The 24,827-nt window shown below is 46.1% G+C and overlaps 1 protein-coding gene across 2 annotated transcripts in view; it reads right to left on the minus strand.

The window, feature by feature from the left end:
- Positions 1-24,827, minus strand: part of LOC135908910 (uncharacterized) — a 662,802-nt gene that overhangs the window by 62,342 nt on the left and 575,633 nt on the right. Inside the window, exon 4 of one of the 2 annotated variants that reach the window (XM_070535426.1) lies at positions 23,652-24,265. The exons of the other annotated variant lie outside the window; for it this stretch is intronic. Coding sequence (XP_070391527.1) covers positions 24,042-24,265 — 224 coding nt within the window. The 3' untranslated portion in view covers positions 23,652-24,041. Of the gene's footprint in view, positions 1-23,651; positions 24,266-24,827 lie in introns of those variants that run through there. 2 annotated transcript variants of the gene reach the window in all.

Genomic DNA, 24,827 nt, shown 5'->3' on the forward strand with positions numbered 1-24,827 from the left:
GTGGGAATCCATTTATTGTTCCATGAAAATGACAAATGATTCAATTCAGGCGTTTGGATTTTCAATTTTATAGAATCTTTGAAAAGAGAAAATTTTCTAATCCTAGCCGCAGCGACATAAGCCGAAGTAGCCATAACGTAGATAGCTGGTACGTCAGGAGACATCCGTGCAAGTATGTCGGCGATTTCATTTAAGAATACACCACGATATGTTATTCTTTAGCGCCCGTGGTGTCCTGTCCTCTTCTTTGTTCGTGTCTCTTTGCGCTACAATGGCGTCAATGCGTATCAGCTAACTCAATCAAGAAGTTTTACTGAGAAGAAATGATGGTCGCAGGAGTCACGCTTTCTGCGTAGGAGTTGACGACCCTAGAACTTATTAAGGGGCAATTGCGGATATGTTAGAGTAAGTCGTGCATTAACCAGGATGACTTTGTAGAATTATTAAGTGAATCTTAAAGGGCATTTGTACGGCGTGCGTGTTAACTTGCATGTTGCATCACGTACCGCCCATCTATTTCAGTTGTACAACAGTTAACGGCGGCGGGTATAGAATGTAGGACGTTTAGAGGAGCAAGGACGCGAGCAGAGGCGCGTCCATGACACGCATGGCACGCACTCCATGACACCATGGAGTTCTGCGCTTTGTAGGAGACTCGCTTTTTAGACATACGGATCTGTTGGCTTCTGCGACCACAAGAGCTACTACACAAGAGTTACTTTATTCTCCATTTTCTTCTGAATGATTTTTCCCTTGGAAAAAAAAATCTCTCTAAGCTCCAATGTTCACATCGTCAATTCTCTTGTTTTTATACAACTAATTTAAACACGCGATTCACGGCCTATCCCCCGCAGTGGGTATGCGCCACAACCACTCAGGAGAACAACAAGCACCATGCCATCTTCGCCGGCCTCCCAAGCAGCACAAGACGCATGCTGTGCCGGATGGAGCCTCCACATCGGCTGCTACCATCAATGTTCCTGACCACACTGTGGTTTTAAACATCGCAAGAACACCTGACCCTGTGATTTCTACGCTGGGAACATCAACGAAATGTGCTGTGACTTCTTCCGCCTCAAGTGCGTCGCTTTCAACGCGCAGCGTCCGATTTGTGGCTCTTCTGCAAAAGTTCTTGCGCCGTCGCGTCTCAATGAGCCCCGGGCTACCAAAGTTGTTGGACACGATGACGTCGATGCCGCAGTACAACTGCTGCCGACATCATCATCATCATCATCATCATCATCATCATAAAACAGCTTCAGCTTCGGAGTCGACGGCGTGCTTCAGACTCTCGCCAGGCCTGGGTGAATTTGACGTAAAATGGCGGTCCCACGAGAAGTAAAGTGTACTTCTCGTGTCATCATTTTACTGTGTGCACTGTACATCTTCAGCATCATTTTATACAATGTGACAATGCGTTTATGTGTAACTGTGCGTTTCTGTGGGTCTGTGTGGTTATGTGTTAGCGAGGCAATGTGGACCCGAAAATTTTTTTTTGCAAACTTGTCATGTATATAGGGCTCAGTGCATTGTACATGATATTCAGTTAGTGGCCGAGCTGGCGCTTTGTCTGGCGCGCACCGCCAGCGACAGCGCGGTGGCTTAGTGTGGATAAGGAAATAGGGCTGATAACTGGCGGTTGTTGTGCAACGCGCACACGAAGCCATCATCACTCGGCACACTCTGTCCCCATTGAAGATCGCTCTCAAGATAGGGCCTGCACAGCTGCGCTCGACAGCGCCATACGCAGTCGCCGCCAGAGAAAAACGGAACATGTACCCATTGCTATATATATATATATATATATAGTGACCATGAAGGCTTTTTTTGTCGTGCGTTCTTGAAGCTTCTGTTTGTTTCCCTGGTCATTTTATTCCTGGACTGCCCTTAATACTGTTCTGTACAGTATGGAACTTTTGTAGTGTGCTTCTTCCTGTTAGTAGCTTTCGAGAACTCTGTTTTTATGTATCTTGTCATGTCGCTGCCGCGAATTGCTGATGTTGAGTTGATATGCTCTGTTAAGTCTATTAAAAGCCATTCTGTAGTGGTTTCTGTCATGTCAAAGAGGCCGTGCTCCTTCTCTCCTCCTGTTATGTCCGCCGGGGTGTCTACGCGAGATCATCGTTTCAGTCAACGTAAGACAGACAGGTACTCCTATTACTGGGAAGAAAGCTGCCATGTTCGCAACTTGAGAAGCGATGGGGCTACGCCAAGATTGTATTGAAGCACTCTGCTCCCCTTGTTTGTCGGCCAACGGGTAGATGACGCTTTTTGAAAACAAGGTTCAGCACGCTACTGCCCAGGCTTGCGAAAGAATACCGACATTATTACAAATTATTTTGTGGGTTTTCTTCTCAGCATACCACCTAAAACTTCGTGCATGGAAACAAGTGTATTAGCTATTTATTAACATGCTCGGGAACTTTTCAGAATAGAAGTGAAGTTAAGCATTAACGCGAGAATTAGAAGTACATTATTAACTAATTAGTTTAATGCGCAAACTATAATACTTATTCTCAGTAGCTGAAGAGGACTGCCAAAAAAGACGAAGTCGATGAGTTTTTTTTTTACTCATACTGTTGGCCTATCAACCGTTACAGGGTAGGTCAAAAGCAGCATTTATAAAATTAGTACAGTACATAAATATTCCAATATTGTATAAAGCAAAAAAAAACTGGTGAATAGCATCATTCTTACGATTAGTACGGTACATGCATAAGCGAACATAAGGGACAAAAAGCACGAGCGTACATAAGCGAAATATTGCGTACTTACACCGATCAATAATACAAGACTATAAAAATGATATGTTAACAAACGAGTTCATAGATACAAAGAAAAAAAGAAAAAAAAAGAAAAAGAAAAGCCGTGAGCACGTTAGTGTGTTGCACTTGTCAAATAAATCTGGTTCAAGTTGCGCGGCGGAACTCTCTGTATAGTCCCATTTCCCAATACAATATATTTGAGAGAACAGGAAAGCGATCACAAGTAGATAAGCCGAGGCCCTGAACTTTTGACTTGGCCAGCCAAAGAGCATCTCTTGTGCAGGAATCCTTTACGCTTGCCCGTGTTCGGTGTATTGCCAAAAAGCCATTCCACACTACCCCCTCCCTCATATGCCCTACTGCCGATTTCCAGCTTCAAAACGCGCTCCCGAGGGGCAAGTGTTGCTTCAGCCTAGATGCCGTACCCAAATGGCGTCATCGCAATGAATGTGGAAATTGTACTGGTCAAATTTAAGGGATCTATAAGTTACGGAGTTTTTATGCCCTTAGTGCATTTCCCAGAAGCTATAAACTCGCTTCGAAAACAAAGCAATATACAGCTCGATGGTAGCAGATCAGACGGGAAGCAGCGTAGAGTACATTTCTTGTGCAGCGAAACTGAAACTAATATCCGTGGGCGATAGGTCCCTGTAGACCGGAAAGCGGAAAACGCCGGAACGAGAATCCCGACAAAAAGCGCGCGGTGCGAACGTAGATATTGCCGATGCCGGTCGGCGTTTCGGGCTGAGATTCGATTGTAGCGCCAGCAGCGTCAATGTAGTTGCTATCACAATTAAAGAATGCCAATAATTGTCGCCACGAAGAACATTCTAATAAAATCTGTTCTTACCGTAATAATAATAATAATAATAATAATAATAATCTACAAATAGTGCTGTCTCGAATTTGAGACATAGCAGGAGTGGGTAAGTACCTCAAGATAACATACAATCAACATGTCACAGGTACCTCGACAACGACAGAACCATGTAAAATTTTGTGCAAAATTATAATCCTTTCACACGTGCGCCTATGTGCCAATGGCTCAAGCGATAGCAGCCCGCATGCAGAGAAGGGGAGAAATTGCGATCGTATCGACTATAAATAAATTTAATATCTTTCTTCACGTCTGGGTCCTTTTTGGGTCCCATGTGTGACAAGGGTAGTTCAAGAGTGCGTTACAGGTCCCGGAGCCCATCACCCGGAGTCCACAGGGGTATGTGCCATTACGCTTGGACACTTTCTGCACTCTTCAGGATCGGCCCACGGTTTTCGCACACGAGCAATAATAATAATAATAATAATAATAATAATAATAATAATAATAATAATATAAAATGATATTCTCACAACGACACCTGCACGAAGTTATTGTCAGGAACGCATTTCTTTTTTCCGTTGGCTCGAAGTCATAGTAGATTAACGTTTCTTCACGATTTGTGACGTTGTACATATTTTCAAATTTCGATATTGCTGGTCGAAGCTGCGATGCAGCGTTTCCATTGTTCGATAAATTGCTTTAGAGAGCTATGCTATGTCTTGCTTCAGCCTGGACAGTTTCGAAATTCTTCCCACACTTATACGGCAGACCACTATGTGTGGCTGTGGGCCATCACGCCCTCTGCTGGCTTTCGTCCCTCAAGCATCCAACGGGCCGGATATGTCTAAATGCAGAAATGTTAACTGTTGTGACGCGAAGCGCCAACTGATAAGACAAGACGATGCATTGACGGGGAACCACGGAACTCCTTTATTCTGGTGGCAATCGCTTATATACACTTGATATAATTGACAGCGCCCCCTATACACAACACATTCCCCCTCATTAACAAAAAAAAAAACAAAGGAAATAAAATCAATCCACTTTCGCGCACTCACTTCACATCACATGAAACCAACGACGTTCTTACTGTCAGGTAAGCTCGTAGTCTTGATATCGTGCTGGCACTCTTCTTGTTCGTTCCGGCCTGGTGCGAGATGGTGCTGTGGTTGTGGCCAATTGCGATCGAGAATTGTCTTGCTGATCGGGAACCTCTAGAATAGACTCCGTTACTGTGGGCTGTGCACCGTCAGAATGGCTGGCGCTTCCCTCGATGTCTTCTGATGGCACCATTTCAGATTGATTCTCGATGGTAGTAGGGGCATTTTGCTCCGCCATCTTCCCTATGTGAAGATCCAGGTCGCAGGAAAACCCCGAGGCCGCACTGCGTTGCGCTGTAACCGCGTCAGCCAGCGCCTGTCCTGTCCCAACTTTACCAATTACTGTTAGTTTTGATGCGTTCCATTTCGTACCGTTTGCCAGCAAAAACGAATTCGTGCCCACTCGTCTCTTCACCTGGATCGGCAAAGAAAACTTGTGTTTCGTCTTTGGTCCGCCTTGCTTTATTTTTACGAAATCTCCTGGCTCTATGGTAGACGCTCTGGCACCTCGTTTTTCATCGGTGTACTTTTTTGTTCGTTGTTGCTGCTCCTTAACGCGCTGTTTCAACTTTTCCATGGCGGCACGCGGCTCCTCGAAAAATTCCCTTTCTGGGAGGCCAACAACATCCAACCTTGTTCTGGGTCTTCTTCCATGCAGTAGGTAAGCCGGTGACGCTCCTGTAATTGCATGTGGGGTGGCCCTGTAAACACCCAGGTAGTCCCAGATTGCCTCCTTCAGTGGTCTTCGTTCCAATGCCGCAACCTGAATATATTCCTTGAGAACGCGGTTGAACCTCTCAATCTGACCATTGCATTGCGGGTAATACAATGTTGCAACACAATGCTGGATTCCCCGATCTCGTAAAAACTGCTCAAAACATGTCGACATAAACTGACGCCCATTGTCAGTCACAATGCTTTTCGGGTACCCTTCTCTCGCAAAAAGTTCCAAAAGCACTTTCACTACTGCCTGTGCAGTGATTGTGGACACAAATGCCACCTCGGGCCACTTGCTGTGGTAATCAATAATAGTGATTGCAAACCTGCACTCCGGAGGGGCTCGCTCCATCGGCCCAACGATGTCGATTCCCAGCTTTTCCCACGGCTTCTCGGGCCACTTTACTGGCTCCAATGGGGCCATTACAGTTTTTGCCGATTTATCTGATGCTTTGCAGATAGCACAATTGCTAACCAGCGATTCCACATCCCTGTCCATTCCGGGCCACCAGTACTGCTCCCTTAACCGTTGTTTGGTCCTTACAATGCCTGGATGTGATTCATGTGCCATCATGACCAGCCTGGAAGTGAGTGTCGATGGGGGAACGACCCGTTCCGCGCGAAACAGTAGCCCGTCTATCACCGACAGCTCTTCTTTTATACGAAAAAAAGACCTTAAATTTCCAGCTAAACAGCCCTTTTCCGGCCATCTGGACGTAACATGCTGCGCCACCTCATTTAATAATGAATCATCAGCTGTTTCTGCTTGCAACTCACTCTTAGTGATCATGCTGGAAACCACAGCAACTACTTCCTCCACCGGTTCGTCCTCTGCAGAGGTCAAAGGTAACCTAGAAAGTGCATCCGCAACGACATTGGTGTTCCCCTTTGTGTACTGCACAGTGAAGTTGTATCTCAAAAGTCTAGCACACCAGCGTTCAATACGCAGTGGGCGTCTTCCAACCCCATTTGTGGACAGCAGTGTCACCAAAGCCTGATGATCAGTTCGTAAGACAAACCTGCGGCCCCACAGATAAACGTGCCAATGTTCGCAAGCCCATAAACATGCCAGCGCCTCTCGTTCCCCGGTAGAGTACTTGCGTTCTGTAGGAGTTAGTGTCCTCGAAGCGAATGCCACTGTACGTACTTCTCCGTCGACTACCTGCTGAAGCACAGCTCCCAGTCCATATGCCGAGGCGTCAGTGGTCACTTGTACAGGCAAAGACTCATTGAACATAGCCACCACCCCGCATGATGACAGCATCTCCTTGATCCTGCAAAAGCTCTCCTCGGTGCTCTGATCCCACACGAACTTCTGTCCTTTACGAAGAAGTCGTCGCAGCGGCTCCACCACCTCTGCATAATTGGGAAGAAAATGTGAGTAATAGCCTACGAGCCCAAGGAAAGAGCGCAGCGAGACTACATCGGCAGGCGTTTGTGCTTTAATCACAGCATCCACCTTTGACTTGAGTGGGGCAAGACCACTTGCACTCACACGATGACCCAAAAAGGAGAGTTCCTTGACAGCGAACAAGCATTTCTGATTTAGCTGCAGCCCCGCCTCAGCGATCCGATGCAATACCTCGCGAAGGTTATGGTTGTGCTCGTTCTTAGTCTTTCCAAAGACTATGATGTCGTCGATATAAAACAACACGCCCTTGCAGCCTTTCAAGATTTCTTGCATCATTCGCTGAAACGCGGCTGGTGCCGATGCGAGGCCAAAACACACTCTGCGGAACCTAAATAAGCCTTCGTGCGTAATAAACGTCGTTAATTCGCGACTATCTTCGGCTAATTCCACTTGATGGTAGGCTGCAGCAAGATCCAGTTTCGAGAACCATGCTGCTCCGCTCAGCGCATGCAACAGTTCCTCAGTGTGCGGCAAAGGGAATCCATCAATGACTACCGCTTTGTTCGGCTCGCGTAAATCGACGCATAGACGAATAGTTCTATCCTTCTTCTGCACAACCACTATAGGAGACACCCATTCCGCAGCACTGACCTTTTCTATAATGCCTGCATCCAATAATCTTGCCAGTTCAGCCGCTACCTTCTCTCGCAGCGTCAGGGGCAAACGTCGAACCTTCGCTGCTACTGGTTTTACATCTGTACGCCGCTTCACAGAATGTACGAAGTTTTTCGCTAATCCCAACTTATCAGCGAAAAGAAAGGAAAACTCACATAATTCAGGAGGAAGCGACTTGGGGCTGACCGTGATTTGCAAACACTCCAGTGTAGAACCGATGATGTGCAATTGCAGCTGGCGGACCCCATCCAGTCCTAGTAATGCCATGCCTTGGGGAACAACGTAAAATCGAAGGCAAGCCGAGTTGTTCCCGCGTACAACTCTGGCTGTGAACCATCCCAAGACCGGAATTTTCTTCTGTGAAAAATCCCGCAGCGTCGCTGAAGCCGCAGTCAAAGGAAAGCTGTTGGCGAACTTGGCTCGATAAACGTGGTCTGGCAAAATAGACACCGACGACCCAGTATCTACCAGCAACTGAAGTGGCTCGTTCTCAATAACGACGTCAACGACCAAAGTCCTTCGTTCCACTTGTCTGACCGCCAGTACAGTGAGCACGTCCTCCTCGCTAGCGCCGTCGTTTCGGACCGTCCGCACGTCCCGCTCTGCCGACCTGCCACATACCGCTCGAAAATGTACCATTCTGTGGCACTGGGAACAACGTTTCCCCCGTGCTTTGCATTCCTGTGAATTAGCTAGGTGCCTTGTAGAGCCGCACCGGTAACACTTGCGCACCGGCGTCATTGCCGCGTCGCTGTCTGGACTTTTGCCTTGAGATACATGCTGCACTATGTCCGTTTGTGACGACCCTTGGTCATAGATCGCAGCCCCCTCCGCTGCCTGCTCGTACGTCTGTAGCATTTCCACTGCCTCTGCGAGCGTAAGTTGTGACCCCTTCACGAGCAATTTCTGTCGCAGCTCAGTGCTCCGTACTCCGTCAACAACCCTGTCTCGTAGAGCCGCTTCCAAGAATTGCCCGAAGTCGCACGTCTTTGCTAACTGTCGGAGAGCACTGACGTACTCTCGTATCGGCTCGTTCGGCAGTTGCCGACGTAACGTGAATCGACGTCGCTCCACCAGTACGTTGACGGTGCTTGAGAACTGCCGCTCCAATAGGCTCAACGCCTCCGTGTAACTATCCCCTTCACTTGCCTCCGTCCTGTCTTTTCCTGCTGGTTTGCTTGTCTCCGGCCCGGCTTTTGTCGTGTCTGATGTTCGTGCCGGCTCTGGGCCCAATGTGCGAAAAACACGGCGTCCCTCGACCCCAAGACATTGCAGCAGAATGGCCTTTTTCCGTAGTGGCGGTTGCGCGTCCATCCCCGTCGCTTCAAGAAAATTTGTGAAATCATCGCGCCACTGCTCCCATGGAATTGTCGCATCTCCAGGAGTCTCCAGGAAAGGCGGTAATGGCGGTAGTCCGTACGCTGCCATTTCGTAGGTGACGCCCCTTGGAACAGCACGGAGCCAGGTAAGGGAAAACAGTTCGTCGCTAGCTCGCTAGCTTCGCCGGCTGCGCCAGATTGTTGTGACGCGAAGCGCCAACTGATAAGACAAGACGATGCATTGACGGGGAACCACGGAACTCCTTTATTCTGGTGGCAATCGCTTATATACACTTGATATAATTGACAGCGCCCCCTATACACAACATTAACGTTACAAAACAAAACACCATCTATGCTTTCTTCCCAAGTAACTGCACCACTACAGCACACTAACTTTCATTTTTTTCGCACTCCCTTAGGTTTTATGGTTCCTTCCTATGCCTGAACCTTCGGCGACAGGTCGGCTGTTGTTGCCAATTATTAGGCCACGCTCTTTGCGCAATCACGTGATTGCTGTCTACATGCAGCGCAACAGATGTCAGTGCTTTTATTCTGCGAGACGATATTTCGCAACACGGCGCCCCACCGACCGCAGCCGAACATACCTCTCCACCATCGTTGCAAAGAGAGATAGAGAGAGACATTTATTCCTATTCAGGTGGGGCATCTGGAGCTCTTAGTTGAGAGCGCCATTGGCTCGCACCACTCGTCGCATGCATTATGTGCTCCTATTCCTGTTATGTGCTCTGTCCATTATGAACTCACGGCATCCGACAGTTGCCTCAAGTCACGTCAAAATAAGACCCTCACTGCAAATTTTCAAAGTACGTTGCGTTCGAATACACGGAATGGGATATTGCTTTGCGCTATTACCATTTTCTTGCAACTCTTCGTATAGCGGCATTGCAGTTTATCCTCCCTTTTATCTGAGATAGAAAGCTATGCTTAGTGTCCATTGGAAGGCCTGCAGGCAGAGGTTCTACGCACATATACTACGGGGTCGCCGGCTGCATGGCTGCGCCGCTGTGCCGCCTTCATCACCATCTAAGCCTGGCTCATCTGCCCGTGCCACGCGCAGCCAGCCTAGAGCGGGAGCGCGAGGAGCGGCGACCAGGAATCTGCCCAGTTGACCTGGCGCTTCGGGCAGTGAAGGTTGTCTCTTAAATGCACCCTGTGTCGTCTCTAAGAGCCTCAGCTGGCCACTGGTTTTCAAGCCACGGTCCTGAGCCCACATTTGGCGCCCTATGTTAGGCGCCAAACATGGACTCAGGGCCACGCGTTTTGCAGAGTTCCTCTTGCACTGCAGCCTTGATTGTGTCTCCAAGGTTGCTCACGCTCATGGCATCAAATTCTGCGGGAGACGTACTGTGAACCAGAGCAAGGCGTCCCCACTGTCTTCTTCGAACATCGGTTTTTGTTTCGATGGCTGTGTCTATCGTTAAACATTCAGCGGTGGTCTTTAGTGGGTAATTGCTTCATTCTGATAAAAAACACAAGCTTCTTTTCTTATGGCATTTCTGAATCTGCTCGACAGCAGAAAAAGGAATGTTTCATTGCTTTCAAGAAAACAACCACGCTTTTGTTAGGCAGCTGAAAACGTGTTCGAAGTTGTCTCACAGCTCTTTCCTTGCGCACGACACTTGTAAATGCGAGGAAGAGGCTACACTTGAAGTTTCCCTATGTCCCGAACTCTTGGTTGATAAACTATGTATGCGTGCCGACTCCTCCAGCGCGAAGTAAACGTGCCGCAACTTCGCCTCATCGTCACATTTGTCCACCACGCGTTCATATTGTTCGAGCCACGTTTTCGGATCATCGCACGGGGTTCCACGGAAGGTCTTTTCCACTCCTACAGCATGATGGTTGCAGGAGTGAGTGGCTCACTCATTTCTGCTGTTGTGGCCTGTTTTAAGGGTGTGTTCTCTCAGGGAGCACGCTGTACAAAGAAGAGAGCCCAAGATTCCGACGGCTTTTTCGTAGGTTGTCTTCTGGTTAATGCGGACTGCTGTTGCGAGTGCCCGAAGGAGCATTGGACATGCCCAGCACGTCCATTAGTTGTCACGAGTGGTTCTACACACTGATAAACACAGAAAACGAGATTGCGGTAAGACAAACATACATTGAGGCGCAATTGTGAGACGCCCTTTTGGTTGTATTATGTCCCCAAACAACAATCATCTCTCTTGCCCGCATTTCCTTTCTTTAATGCTGCGAGCCCGGTACTTCCTAGTCACGAGCGGTTTGCGCGTTATCGGCTTGACACAGCATTCTCGACAGGAAAGTAGCGAGCGTGGAGTTTTCAAGAGAGGAAACCCAAGCAAGGCAGATGACCATTATTGTTTCGAAACAAAATAAGGCCCAAATGGTATAACTTTTTTTAGAGTGTAGCTGTATATGCAATACAGAATATTACCTATTCTTCAAATTTAGGGAATATAGAATTACTTTTAAAAGATAATCTTTCCCCGGATATAGGATAATTATATTTGTGTTCTTGCTTGCTTCTCTGTTATGAAAGCAATACGTGAAGCAGAGATGAAAGCAATACTTTTAAATTCTGACAGCAATAAATTCTGTAAATTGTAGCCTGCTCTATCACATGAAGTCAGTAATCTTGGAAGGTTGTTACATAACATTTGACAACCGTAGTTAGTTCTAGAGCGCGGAACCTTCCATAGTTCGGGTGTACGAGTTGAATAACGGTATGAATTGACGGATAGATTGGAAAGTTCTACAAGTAAATTATTGTTACGTTTGTTACTAAAGTAATACTCTCGCAATAATCTGCAGTTATAGATGATATGGGCAGTAGCAATGTTGTATTTCTCGAACAGGTCTTCAGTATGGGTGGCAAACGGTACATTAGCGATGACACGTATTATTTTCTTCTGCATATGAAATAATTTACTCAAGTTACATTCAGCTGTGGTGCCCCATACAAGATGCCAATATAGTGTGTGAGACACAAATAAGACATTATAAATTAACAATTTTACAGAGACGGGTAAAGTATATCTGCAGCGATTTAAAACACCTGTTATCCGGCTAAGTTTTTGGAGCACAAAGCTTACGTGGTCGTCCCATTGCATAGTACTTGTGAAGTGTAAAAAATTAAATTATGGGGTTTTACGTGCCAAAACCACTTTCTGATTATGAGGCACGCCGTAGTGGAGGAATCCGGAAATTTCGACCACCTGGGGTTCTTTAACGTGCACCTAAATCTGAGCACACGGGTGTTTTCGCATTTGGCCCCCATCGAAATGCGGCCGCCGTGGCCGGGATTCGATCCCGCGAGCTCGTGCTCAGCAGCCCAACACCATAGCCACTGAGCAATCATGGCGGGTTTGTGAAGTGTACCCCTAACACCTTTGCAGAAAGAGCAAGTTCTGTATTTGGGGATCTATACGCTGATGTTAGATCTGGAGGAAGACTCATGCCTTTGGTATGAAAAATTACGGCCTTTGTTTTCGCCGTATTTACTTTTAAACAGTTCTCTGTGGACCAATAGGATAGGCTGCACAAGAAGACATTTGCCGAAGTAATTAAATTGGTGCAAGAACCGGACGAGATGAAAACACTTGTGTCATCTGCGTAAATTATAAATTTCGACTTTTCGTAGATGGAAGTAATATAATCGTTTGATGTGTTAATCGCGGTAGGTTTGATCGAGCGTTTACACGCGATAACACTCGTCACTCGGAAGTCACCGGCACATGTGCAAAGCCCGGAAGGCACGTAGCAGTTATAATTTCAGCTTCGAAATTTGCATTCACAACCATATTGTGTAACGAACAGCTCAAAGAGTCCTGACACAACTATTTATTGTGGGCTCACTTGAGCCCGGGGAGTAAACAAAAAATGATGACTGCCGCATTCCGAACAGGAGATAGGAATGCCTTCTTCTCTCTTTCTCTCGAGCGTCGCCTCACCTCTTCTTCTTCTTGTATTCCCGGACAACGGTCACCTACGATGCGAGTGCGTGCGACGAATGCACGTGTCATTATGTCCTCGTATTTTTCACCAGTACGCTGTTGTCCTCTTGGAGGGCACGCGAACCTGCGCGCGTTGTTTAAAGATGGGTTCTGCCTTGTATCAATACAGTATTCTTTCGTACTATCCCGCCGCCGTGACTTAGTGGCCATGATGTTGCGCTGCTAAGCACGAGGCCGCGGGATCAAATCCGGTACCGCGGTGGCCGCATTTCAATGGGCGAGACGTGCAAAAATGCCGGGCGTTTAGAGCACGTTATTAAAGATTATTCGAAGTCCCCCACTATGGGGTGTCTCATAATCGTATCGCGATTTTGGCGCGTAATACCCAAGAACATATATATTTTTTCTTTCTTGCTGTATTTATCCTTCACTTCCCGCGGTGGCATTACGATCCTTGTTTATTACGGGGAACAAAGAACAACGAAGAATAAGTCGATGACCTCCATCCTTCCCTTTTCGAGCCTTGTACGTCTGCTTGTGAGTTTCTCCACGTCAAAAATTAACGAAATTTATGTTTTTCTGAAACACCTTAAAGCATGGCACCCAGAGCTACGCGTGCGCACGAGCGACTCTGCCTTTTCCTCTAACGCAGGTAGTACTCCGTGACCTCTGCGTTTGATCTCTACGAGCATACGTTCTAGTACAGTGAGACAACACAACGCATACCACTATTTGCGGCCAGGAGAATGGTATGCTCCACGCGCCGTGCTTCACGATAAGGTTAAGCTGTCCTTTTACTGTGACACAGCGAGAAGTGGTCGGTGGAACACCGCATTTCCTAAAGGCTTGCTCTGACCATTGCTAAGCAGCACATCTTCTCCTTTAGTCCTGAACCAACCACTTGTGAGCTTTCGCAAGCAATGTCCTGTTTGTTATATAAAACCTTCAAGTTGATGTAGGCTTGTTGCGCGCACCGCGCGCTCCATTCTGCCTTTTAGTCTATGCACGCACGCTCGTGTCTGGGTTTGTATGTCTTGATTTGGGCGTCTTCTCATTTAATACGTGGCACTGCGTGGTGGTATTTGGATACAGGTGGGGGAGGGGGGATGCTTGGCTTGTAGGAGCTTTCTTTTTTGTTACTTTTATAGCTCTCGGCAGCCACGAGTATTCGTTTAAATTGAAAAAAAGAAAAGTCGCAGTTTCGCCCGAAAGGCAAAGCATTGATTATGATAGCAAATTAACAGACATCTCTAAGACGTAAGTAAAGGTAGCTATATCGGCCGTATAAGATCGTAGACATTCGCTTAATAACTGAATTAACAAATTAACAAGCATAATGTCAAGCGCGCACAGGCAAAGAAAAGCACATCTCATTCGATGACGCGGGCACTCGCTGTCAAAACGCTGGTGCGAAGAAGAGCGGCAGCTACAGCGAGCGAATTGACCTTCGTGCTGCCTCTCGCTTCAACAAGAACTAAGCGGCGAGAATTCACAGTGCACGCAAAGCTGTGAGGCCCCAGCGAACCTAGACTATGTACTCATAGCAAATCGCTTCCAAGAGGGCCCGCGCAGCCGCACCATACGCAGCAGCCACCTGAGTAGAACAACCCCTCCCCCCCTCCCCCCCTTCTCCCACAGGTGTCGTGCGCGCGACGGAAGACCGGCGCGCTTCCTCCCAGCTTTCCTCCCTTAAGCGCGCTAAATTGAGCTGCCACCTTTGGCTCGCTCTTGCACGCTTTCGCTCGCACATTCATCATACGTCGGGCGGCGACGATGTTATCGATCGACCTTGGAATTTACACGGAACATCATGGTGATGGCTACGGCAACGGCAGAAATGTGTCCAAGGTATCCATGTAGTTGCTATTGCAATGAAAGAATATCAATAATTGTTGTCGCCACGAAGGCTGTGTAAATAAAGGAATTCAATAATATCACTAATGTAAAAAGATTCGCACTAACTGAATACTGATATTTCTTATTAATGACTTAAAGTATTCTCGATAATGTGCGCACTAACCAAACCAGACTGAATGCCGAATCTGAAAATTACAAATGGCAGAAGCAACAGTGCGAACGTCATCATCATTATCGTAAGTAACAGTGCAACAATGACAAACATTTCAGAAAACAAAACTGCTGAAATTAACGAAATTCTAGGAATGGCAAGGACAATATGCTTGATTGCACCTTTTTTTGTGGAGTGGCGTAAAATGAGGAAACACATTTACTATCACCCATCGGTAAGCAAAGAGCTGTCATCCGAATCTTACAGCGAGTGTTCGTATTTCTCAAATATTAGTCCGCTAATGAAAAACAAAGTGTGCCAAGCCAGAAAGTAGCGAAATTTTCCAGGCGTTGCCGGTTCTAGAAATTAAGTTCGGTTCTTGCTGAGTGTATGTTCTTCTGCAATTATAAGGAATGAATAATTACACTCTCGCTGTATTTGTCATCCGTAATGTTTGAAATGCTAATGAAGCCTCAGATCTGAAAAAAAAAGTTCATCCATTGCGCATAAAGAAACAAATGGTTGTCTGCCGATTACAGCTACTAAAAAGCGCTCGGAACATGCACAATCGTCTTTTCCAAAGGTGCAAGAGACCAATTTTCTCCTCGAATTTCCAGTTGGATATGTGAACAGATGGGCACTGATGCAAAACGACCAGTGGTATATGCCAAATCACGGTGGTCATTCAATGGGATAACCATTTCTTCGTTTCACGCTAAAAATGTTTTTGCTTCAATCAACCAGTGAAATTCAGGATAAATAGAGGGAGTGAGGGAGCTCATCAAAACATAAGCAGCCGTCGCAGAATGTAGACGTCCCGCTGGACGACCAACAAGTGGCAAAAGAAGAAAAGTCAATGTGCAGCCACAAACCCAAAGCGAGATGTCTGCGTTCCAGGGCAGTTATAACAGGGCAACAGCCGGTACACGTACACAGGTCAGCAGCTATACGTCTACGGAAAAGAGATTACCGCAATGTAGCCGCCACCGATAATCATTCTCAGAATGTGCAAAAACACGTGTGGATTCCGTGGCTGCTCCTGATGCCAAGAACGTCGAAAAGAAAATGGAGAGCTGAAGAGTAACGTAAGCACAAAAAGAAACTCGTGGACAGATGAATAGCCCTACAGGAATGCCCGTATCGTTGGTCGGAGTTCTTTGCGAAACATTGAAATTGCGAAAGGCCAAAGTTATCCGCACTATCTGTCACAAATGTTTTCACGAGAATTCCCTCGCTGCCAAATCAGCGACAAAGCCACGTGTTGGCGTGGTGGTGCCTGGCATTGGCTGTTAGAACAGTGTACATGCAATACTTAGGATTCTGTAGACCTCTAAACAAACATTCAAACAAACAAACAGGCACAAAGCAATGTTGGAGTCTAAATGACGTGATACTTGATTGAGTTAACCAGACAGCAGCAGTAGCAGAAGTAACTGATGACGCGAGTACAGCTTCGTTGCCTGTAGCTGTTAGCTGTACGTGTCCAGAGTACGAAGTCATGCTTGTCGGTGGAAGAATACCGAAGAAAAATTCATGCACACGGAAGTAGGACACTTACGTAATTACATTTAAGGCCCCTGTTTCACAACCTGCCGTGGTTGCTCAGTGGCTATGGTGTTGAGCTGCGGAGCACGAGGTCGCGGGATCGAATCTCGGCCACGGCGGCCGCATTTAAATGGGGGCGAATTGCGGAAACACCCGTGAACTTAGATTTAGGTGCACGTTAAAGAACCCCAGGTCGTCGAAATTTCCGGAGTCCTCCACTACGGTATGCCTCGTAATGAGAAAGTGGTTATGGGGTATAACCCCCCCCCCCCCCCGTTTCAAAATGGCACATACCCATAGGGGGAATGTCCAAGGGTTGGCACAGACCCAATTGCACACACGTATCGCCCCAAGATGTGTATTTGAGTACATAAACGGTGGCTCAAGTTGTCCACGCGACACGGCAGCAGCAACCATCACCCGCAAAATAGGGGAAGATCCAAAGAAATCCTTGCTTTTAAAAAAGCAAGGATCCACCAAGTGTCGACACTAAGAAAGACAAGATCAACGTGCATGGAGGCTGAAATGAATCAATGGTTAAATGTTAAGGCGGTAGCCTTACAACTTCAAGAATATATACGGCAGTAAATTGAACGTGCAAGCGAAATTAGGGCAAAATTCGGGGCAAAGGTTTGTTCGGCTCTCTTAAGGATCTACGGCGGTATTTGTCTGGTGGCCTACTTCCCTCAAAGTGGTTTATGTCCCAACGCCGGCGAGAGCGCTGTGTGAATGCCAGCGTTAACAATACATCTACGACGAAGCAGAAAGCCTGGACGAGTAACCACAAAAAATGTAGAAAAATTTCGGAATAGTCTAGCCGCCTTTACGACCGACGCCGGTGTGCCGCGAACGGGAGAGAACTGTTTTTTTTTCTTGGGCTTCAATTAACCGCTGGAATGGGATCACTAAGTCGCCTGAGCATCCGTACGTTTTCTCGTGGCAGGAAAAGGCGTATAATGAGTCTTCGAGCAGATAGTTCTTGCCTTACTTTCCGAGTGTCGGGTCAAGCGTTTCGTTTTTCATTAGCCTTTGGCACCGATTTCGTAAAATAGAAAAAGGTACAATTCGTCTAGAAAGTAGAAACATTGACAGCGATAACAAAGTTGATTACACTATTACACGAAGTAAAGCTCGCAGTTTGATGTCCAGTATGTTTGCAGTACACATTCGCCATCTGGGACAGTATGGTGGTGCTGACGGCAACGCTGAAGGCGGGCATTGGATGTCCAGATCAGTGCTATATAAAACACCGCAATTTTGGTCTCATGCTTTACGGATGTTATTATGAATGTTCATGTAGGGACACTTGCATACTAGCGTGTTCATTTCGGCTGTCTGGTATATCATGTTAAACAGCAGCTTTAAACAGCGCGACCCAGCACACGCCAGAAGAACTACAGCACAGAGCGCTGCGCCGTGGTTCTCTTGCTGTGTTCTTCGTAGCGCTGTTTAAAGCTGGCGTCTAGCTTCCGTATACTAATTTTCTGCTTCTAAATTCACATTATTCTTTTATGTCTTAACTACGCTAGCTGGAGTAAATATTAATGTATGGTTTTCATAAATTTCTCCTTATAGACGCATTTATAAAAATCAAGTTCATATGGCGGTATTTCAGATTGACCCGCCGTGGTTGCTTAGTGGTTTTGGCGTTGCGCCGCTGAACACGAGGCCGTGGGATCGAAACCCGGCAGCGCCAGCCGCATTTCGATGGGGCTTAAATGCAAGAGCGCCCCCTTTACCGTGCATTGGGTGCAGCTTAAAGAACCCCAGGGGGGTGAAAATTAATTCGAAGCCCCCCGCAATGGCGTGCACCTCATGAGCAGATCATGGCTTTGGCAAGTAAAACTCAAGAATTTCATTTTAACCGCTTGAAATTTCAAATTTGACCGAAACAATTATGTTTTCAAATAAAAGTAATTGGTTGAATAATTTCATATTATTTTAGTTCAAATATTCGGTTATGACCAAATATAGAGCGTGACTACGATTGTGCATATCTCTGCTTGCCACGGATGAAGTCCAGGCTACAACGCCATTGGTTGCTCCCAGTTCGCGTTCTAAGCTAACCCGGGACTGTGGTGATCTCTTATTTTTGCATGCGTTCAAAGAAGTAAATCAGTTTTCCATTTCGCTCATTGTCGATACATGCATCTCTGCATGCTTTCGGTATCTGAAAAATATTAGATACTTGACTGAATTATTGATCCCCCGTTTTTTTAATATACTTACTCTATTCGAATATTTACCTATTACAATAGTGATAGTAAGTATTTAGGTTCTTTGCTTCGTGCGCCACCGACCGGTGAATTATGATTACTAAGACAGGTATTTAAATGCAGTAGAACTGTTTCGGAACAAAGTTAGTGAAAACAAATATTCCCTTATATATTGCGACAACTCTAAAGTTGGGATATTCAATACAAATAAAGATGAAATTTATGAGATGGTTCTACATAGGCGAACTATGACTGACGAACCTCGCCAGTGAAGTCAAACGAGTGTCTGCGCTATATCTTTGGTGTTTTCATTTCAGCGCGAAGTTTTACTTCTGTTAGAGCACTCTTATTCCGGCATAAACGACTGAGGATGTGAGCGCAGCCTGTAATATGCGTGTGACTATGGTTTTGCTGCTCGAGATTAAGGGCCAAACAATGAAACCCTCCTTTCCTCAGTAAGGAAGCCTTCATTGCGGTGAGGCCACCTTATGTCACTTTGAAAGCTTCCTAACTGAGGCGCCCTCGGTGAAGGCTTCCTTGGTACTTCCTCAGCATAAGCAGCCAAACAATGAAATCTTCCTTTACCTCACTAAGGAAGCCTTCATTGCGGTGAGGCTACCTTATGTCACTCTGAAAGCTTCCTTACTGAGGGGCCCTCGGTGAAGGCTTCCTTGGTACTTCCTCAGCGTAAGGTAGCTCCAAAGCTACCTTCATGCGTCCTTACGCCGCTCCTGGCCCTGAACGAGCGCTTCACCTCACTGCTTAACCACGTGGCATTCGCTTGCGCATGCGCACTGTCGCCCACCTGCGGAGAAGCGCGAGCACGGTACGTCTTGCCAGGCATGTTCGTTTCAGTCACGCGTGCGGCATGAAAGCATTGCTAGGCGTTGCTAGGCGTTGCAAGACGCCGGCGTGCCAGCGTTGCTGGAGCACATCAAGTTTTGCACTGTAATGCTCAACTTTTTTTTAACTTTAGTAAACAAAACTAGAAGAAAGCGTCCACGTTTCTCTATATTAGCTATTAAATTTAATGATTGTGCGACGATACAACATTTTTAATAGAATAATGGTGTTCGCGGAAAGATTTGAAGAAATAATCTCGAACCCAGGCACGCGGCAACCGCTCCTTAGGTGAGGACGAGTGAAGGGAGCTTTCAGAGTACGCTTGCTTCCTCCATCGGTCCTTCGCTGTAAGGAGGCCTCACGTAAGGTTAGGAAGCGCTCGAAGGAAAGGAACGTTTTATTGTTTGGGCCAAGCTACCTTCATGGGTCCTTACGCCGCTCCTGGCCCTGAACGAGCGCTTCGCCTCACTGCTTAACCACGTGACGTTTGCTCGCGCATGCGCGCTGTCGCCCACTTTCGGAGAAGTGCGAGCACGGTACGTTTCGCCAGGCACGTTCGTTTCAGTCACGCGTGCGGCATGGAAGCGTTGCTAGGCGTTGCTAGGCGTTGCACGACGCCGGCGTGCCAGCGTTGCTGGAGCACATCAAGTTTTGCACTGTAATGCGCTACTTCTTTAGGTTTAGTAAACAAAATTAGAAAAAAGCGTCCACGCTTCTCTATATTAGCTCATCAACTTAAAGATTGTGCCACGATACAACCGTTTTATGCGAAGCATATTACGAGGGCTCAACCCAGCTCCTCAGGCGCGGCGGTGACCATGAAATCACGTGACACCGTGACGTCACGACAGAGGAGAAGTGGCTTTGGCTCAACTCTTGCAAGACGGGCTGGGTGGGAATCGAACCAGGGTCTCCGGAGTGTGGGACGGAGACGCTACCACTGAGCCACGAGTACAACGCTTCAAAGCGGTACAAAAGCGCCTCTAGTGAATGCGGTGTTGCCTTAGAAACGCGCTGTTTCTAAGGCGTGCGTCTCTTGCTCAGGCGCACATTTCGTTGCCGCGCCGAACGCTGCTTTGCTCGACGCTCACCGCGTCCAATGCGGGGCGCGTAGTCGCTGCCCTGTAGCCCATTGTCTTACACCCCTTGGCGGGTCGACGGGAACGCTGTCGTGTTCCACTCTTGAAGGCGAAGAAGTAATGCATGAGTTGTTTCTTCGTCTAGCCGAACCAAATATAGCCAAGCAACAGCAGTTCACCAGGCTAAACAGTGGTTCAACAACTAAAATAAAGGCTAGTATGCTTCGCATCCTGGGCTTAACCTTACCTAAGCCACAGCCATTTTTTTTTATTGAACAGTGGTGTTCGGGTGTTCGCCTAAAGCTTTTAAGAGATAATCTCGAACCCAGGCGTGGCGGCAACCACTCCTTACGTGAGGACGGGTGAAGGGAGCTATCAGAGTATGCTTGCTTCCTCCATCGGTCCTTCGCTGTAAGGAGGCCTCACGTAAGGTTAGGAAGCGCTCGAAGGAAAGGAACGTTTCATTGTTTGGGCCTAAAACTCCGAAAAACCTTCAAGTCATATCGTTGTGCAATTACCAGTGATATAGCTCAAGTTCGTCTTGAGTTAGGAAAGCTGGCTGACTAATGATGGCTTGCACTGGGATTTAATTTCCTTGCCGCTTCAATACGTAATAAAGCGGAGTTTAGAGAAAGTTAAAGGGAAAAAAGAAGAAAAGAAATGTAGAAGACGAGACAGAGAAAAGAAAAGTAAAATTGCGCAATTACTTTGCGTGGAACGTATTAGGTTACCTTAAAATCGCAGTCGTAATTTTGATATTTCGGATGTCTTGTGGTATCTGCAATAGACGGTCGGTATTTCCTCGTGCCTCCTGTGTGTCACTGACATATACGAGCGTGCACGTGGGTGTCACATTTTTCACACTTGTTTATATCGATCATCTCTACACTTCTATTTCAGCTCCGTCTAGAACTCGCGTATACACACTTTCCTCAATCGCACCCACTCTGCACCATTCGTGTTATGGTTTCGTATTCCATATACTACAAAATACACAAAGACGATCTTATTTATGGCTACAAAACGACAAATTTAGAAATGTTTCATGATGATCGGAATATATACAAAGCATGTGCATGGGAATACCTACAAGCCGCTATTGTAAAGATATTTAATTAATGGTATCGCAAATGTAAGAACTCTTGGTGTGAAAATTCAACTGTATCTAGATCAGTGCGTTTTGTTCAAAGATTTTTGCCTTGGAGACCAAATTGAGCTAAATAACAACCTGAATAACGTATTGAAGCGTTGCAAAGAATGGGGGATGGTTGTCAACATAGCTGCCTTCCTATCTATTATGCGCAAGAAAACCCATCTGCACCCTTTAATTCCAGAGTTGTTACTTCATGGCTCAAAAGGTTGATAAATAGAAACACTTAGATGTGAAAAACAAAACTAACTTATCCTATAATATGCATCTTAATAATATTTGTTCATCTGCCTTTCCGAAAAATCTACTTCCTAAATCCAAATTCTAAAACCGGCTTGGCCAGCAGTGTTAAATTATTTTGCTGCTATTTGTTATACAGACCGAAATTAAGATATGCTTGTGGAGCTTAGGACTGATATAGTGAGCTAAACAATAAGTGCCTTGAAAGAATACAGAGGAAAACAGTCCCGCTTATTTACAATAGATTGTCACCATCTAGCTCTCCGACCGAAGTAGTGAAAGCCAGTGACATTGTTCTTCTTAAAACTCCGGGGACGCGGTTTAGAATACTCCATTTTACTGGTTCTTAATCACGGACTTGCCATATACCCACCACCGTATCGCTGACCATTACAGACGAACCCTTCAAGGCTCTATAAGGCTAACTCTCAAATATATTTATTTGCTAGAATATAGACATATAAATATTCCTTTTTTTCAAGCATGGTTTAAAATTTTAATGAACTAATCCAGGCGTCTTCGTAGCCCCTTTTGCGGTATTACCCCACGAAAGCACCGCTTTTGCACCATTACAAACTTGTTACTGTCATGCTGTTATTTCATTAATCTAGAAAAATGTTTCGTTGTTGTTGTTCATTGCATTACGTTTGTTATGATACTACTCTTGAACCAGGTTCCATTGTTGTGCTTTTGTATTTTATTATGTTTGTTATTGCACTAATTTCGAAACCGGACCCATTTCTGATTTTTGTATTATGCCTGTAAATTTCGACATGCTCAGCTGCTCGAGCCAAGGGTCTGCGATATGTAATGAATGAATGAATAAGCCTCGTCAACATCATTCTGCTCGTATTTTGAGGTGAATCCCACGATGGATCTCTGTGCAATAAACTTTATCTGTTACAGGTGTAGTGGTGAAAATGCATGCAGCGCTGCGGGCACTGTCAAGACTTATGACTGGACCCTGCATGCACACACGAACATCAAACCGGATACAGCTGCCTTAAAAACTGGCTGATGGCAGAAGTGGCCTAAAATATGACGGTGCAAACTATCCCACCCATTCTTCCTTCGAAGATGCCTGCTCGGAACGACACATCTTTCGTTTGATTATTGTCTACTTAACGAAGAGATCTAACAGAGACAGCGTAAAATGAACATCAAAACGAAATACTAAAAATGGGGAGGAGGGGTGGGAAGATTTAACCGGAAACAAAACTAAATACAGGGGAAGCTGCAAATGAATGCTAACAAATACATATCGGTTGAACATATTCCACAAATCAAACAGGAAAAAAAAATGTGAGAAGAGAAAACAACACTACAGGGCCTCTATGCACTTAGTATAATAAGATACTTAACGCATAACTTACATATGGTTTAAATAAACAGTAGAAACATGTGCACTAGAATCCCCAATAAATTAAGTAGATCAGATCGAAGAAAAAAAGAAAAGATGACACCGGCCACAACAGAAGTGAGAGCAAGCCTGTCACGTTAAGAAAAGAAGTAGACGTGTTTCAAAGGAACATCAGTGGTGGTGCTTTCTTGATTATAACCGCCTATCACAGGATAAGCATTGTAAAGTCTCTTCACGGACCATGACTGGACCCGCAGCGCTTCATGAATCTTCACTGCATGAGCATATTTATTTCAGGAACACTTGAAAGATGATTTATATATATGAATTCTAAGGACTCTCTAAGTAACACTGGTACCATACATGACCACCTCACAAAGCACGCTAAACATATTTTTGGATAGCAATCACATGAGGTCGGTTATTGATAAAATTTTTAAAGGAAAGGTCTTGAATATCGCAAAATTCAAAAATTTCATGTATCAATTTACAAATTTGTAACTCAACAACAACCACCTGAGGGAACTTAAGCACTTCTCATGAGTTGTGAATGCGAAAACATTACTCTCCACTTGAACGCCACTGAGTGGTCCTTGGAGTTTCGCGCTGGGAGTAATATTTTCCAGCTTTGCTGAGGGGTATGTTATCGAATTTTGCGATTACATTGGTGCGCATTTCCTTTTACATTTGCTGTGTTCACACCCTACTGCATGGTCGAGTACATTAAGAAACATCGAATTCCAACACAGGGGCCATGCGCATGTAGACCTTCTGCTATGGCCGAATGCGGCGCCTGGTGAAGAACTCGGCCCGCCCATGCAAGGCTCGACGGAGCAGAGCGAGCGAAACGCCACACCTGCTGCCACGCCAGCACGCCAGTCATTGTGTGAGGGGAGACGCCGTTGCGTTGACACTCACTCACTCTGCCAGTTCGCTCGTTTTTCTGCATTCTTTCTGCATTCTAGCTGCATTCTTTCTGCATTTCTTCCTTATTTCATCTGTGGTGTACAGGATCCGACGGTTAGGTTTTGCTACTGCCGGGGTTGCTGCCACCGACGACGTAGATGCTTCAGGCTCCGTAGCGGGACGTGCTGCCCTGGACAGCAACAGCCTGTGGTGCCGCATGCCAGCGATGTCCGGCTCTGCGCGATGAGAGACAGAGCAAGTGCTCAGCAGTAGCCACTAACGCCGGCGGGCACGCGCAGCAGCTAAGCCCAGTGCATTGGAGAAGAGAGAGGGAGGTACGCCGCGGCGTTGCCCTCTCCCCTCAGGCAACACCTGGAGCACTATGGCGGCGCTCGTGACGTGGTGGCGTAGCAGCCAATGGGAATTTAGGTGCTATATATTTCGCTGCTCTAAACGTTAGCTTTTCCGCGCAATGGCGCATTTGATTCTTTCGCACCAAAACATCATCACGATTCTGTAAACTGTACCTACTGAAAAATATAAGGAGGGTGAACGTGGTGCATTACACACCGCTCTAATACATATCACTAGTTTGGGAGTACCCCCATAAAAGAATGTAACAATTTAACATAATTTGCCAACTTATAAATGAAACTGTTCCTTTCCGAATGCTATAGTAGGTGCAGTTTGCAGAACTGATATATATGCTCACGGTGTAGAAATTCCTATTGTGAACATTGTGCTTCAATTTATTTTTGAAACTTCGTAATTTTTGTCTACTTTTGTAAAAAATTCAAC

The sequence above is a fragment of the Dermacentor albipictus genome, chromosome 1, assembly GCF_038994185.2.
Source record: "Dermacentor albipictus isolate Rhodes 1998 colony chromosome 1, USDA_Dalb.pri_finalv2, whole genome shotgun sequence".
In the NCBI taxonomy this organism is placed as follows: Eukaryota; Metazoa; Arthropoda; class Arachnida; order Ixodida; family Ixodidae; genus Dermacentor; species Dermacentor albipictus.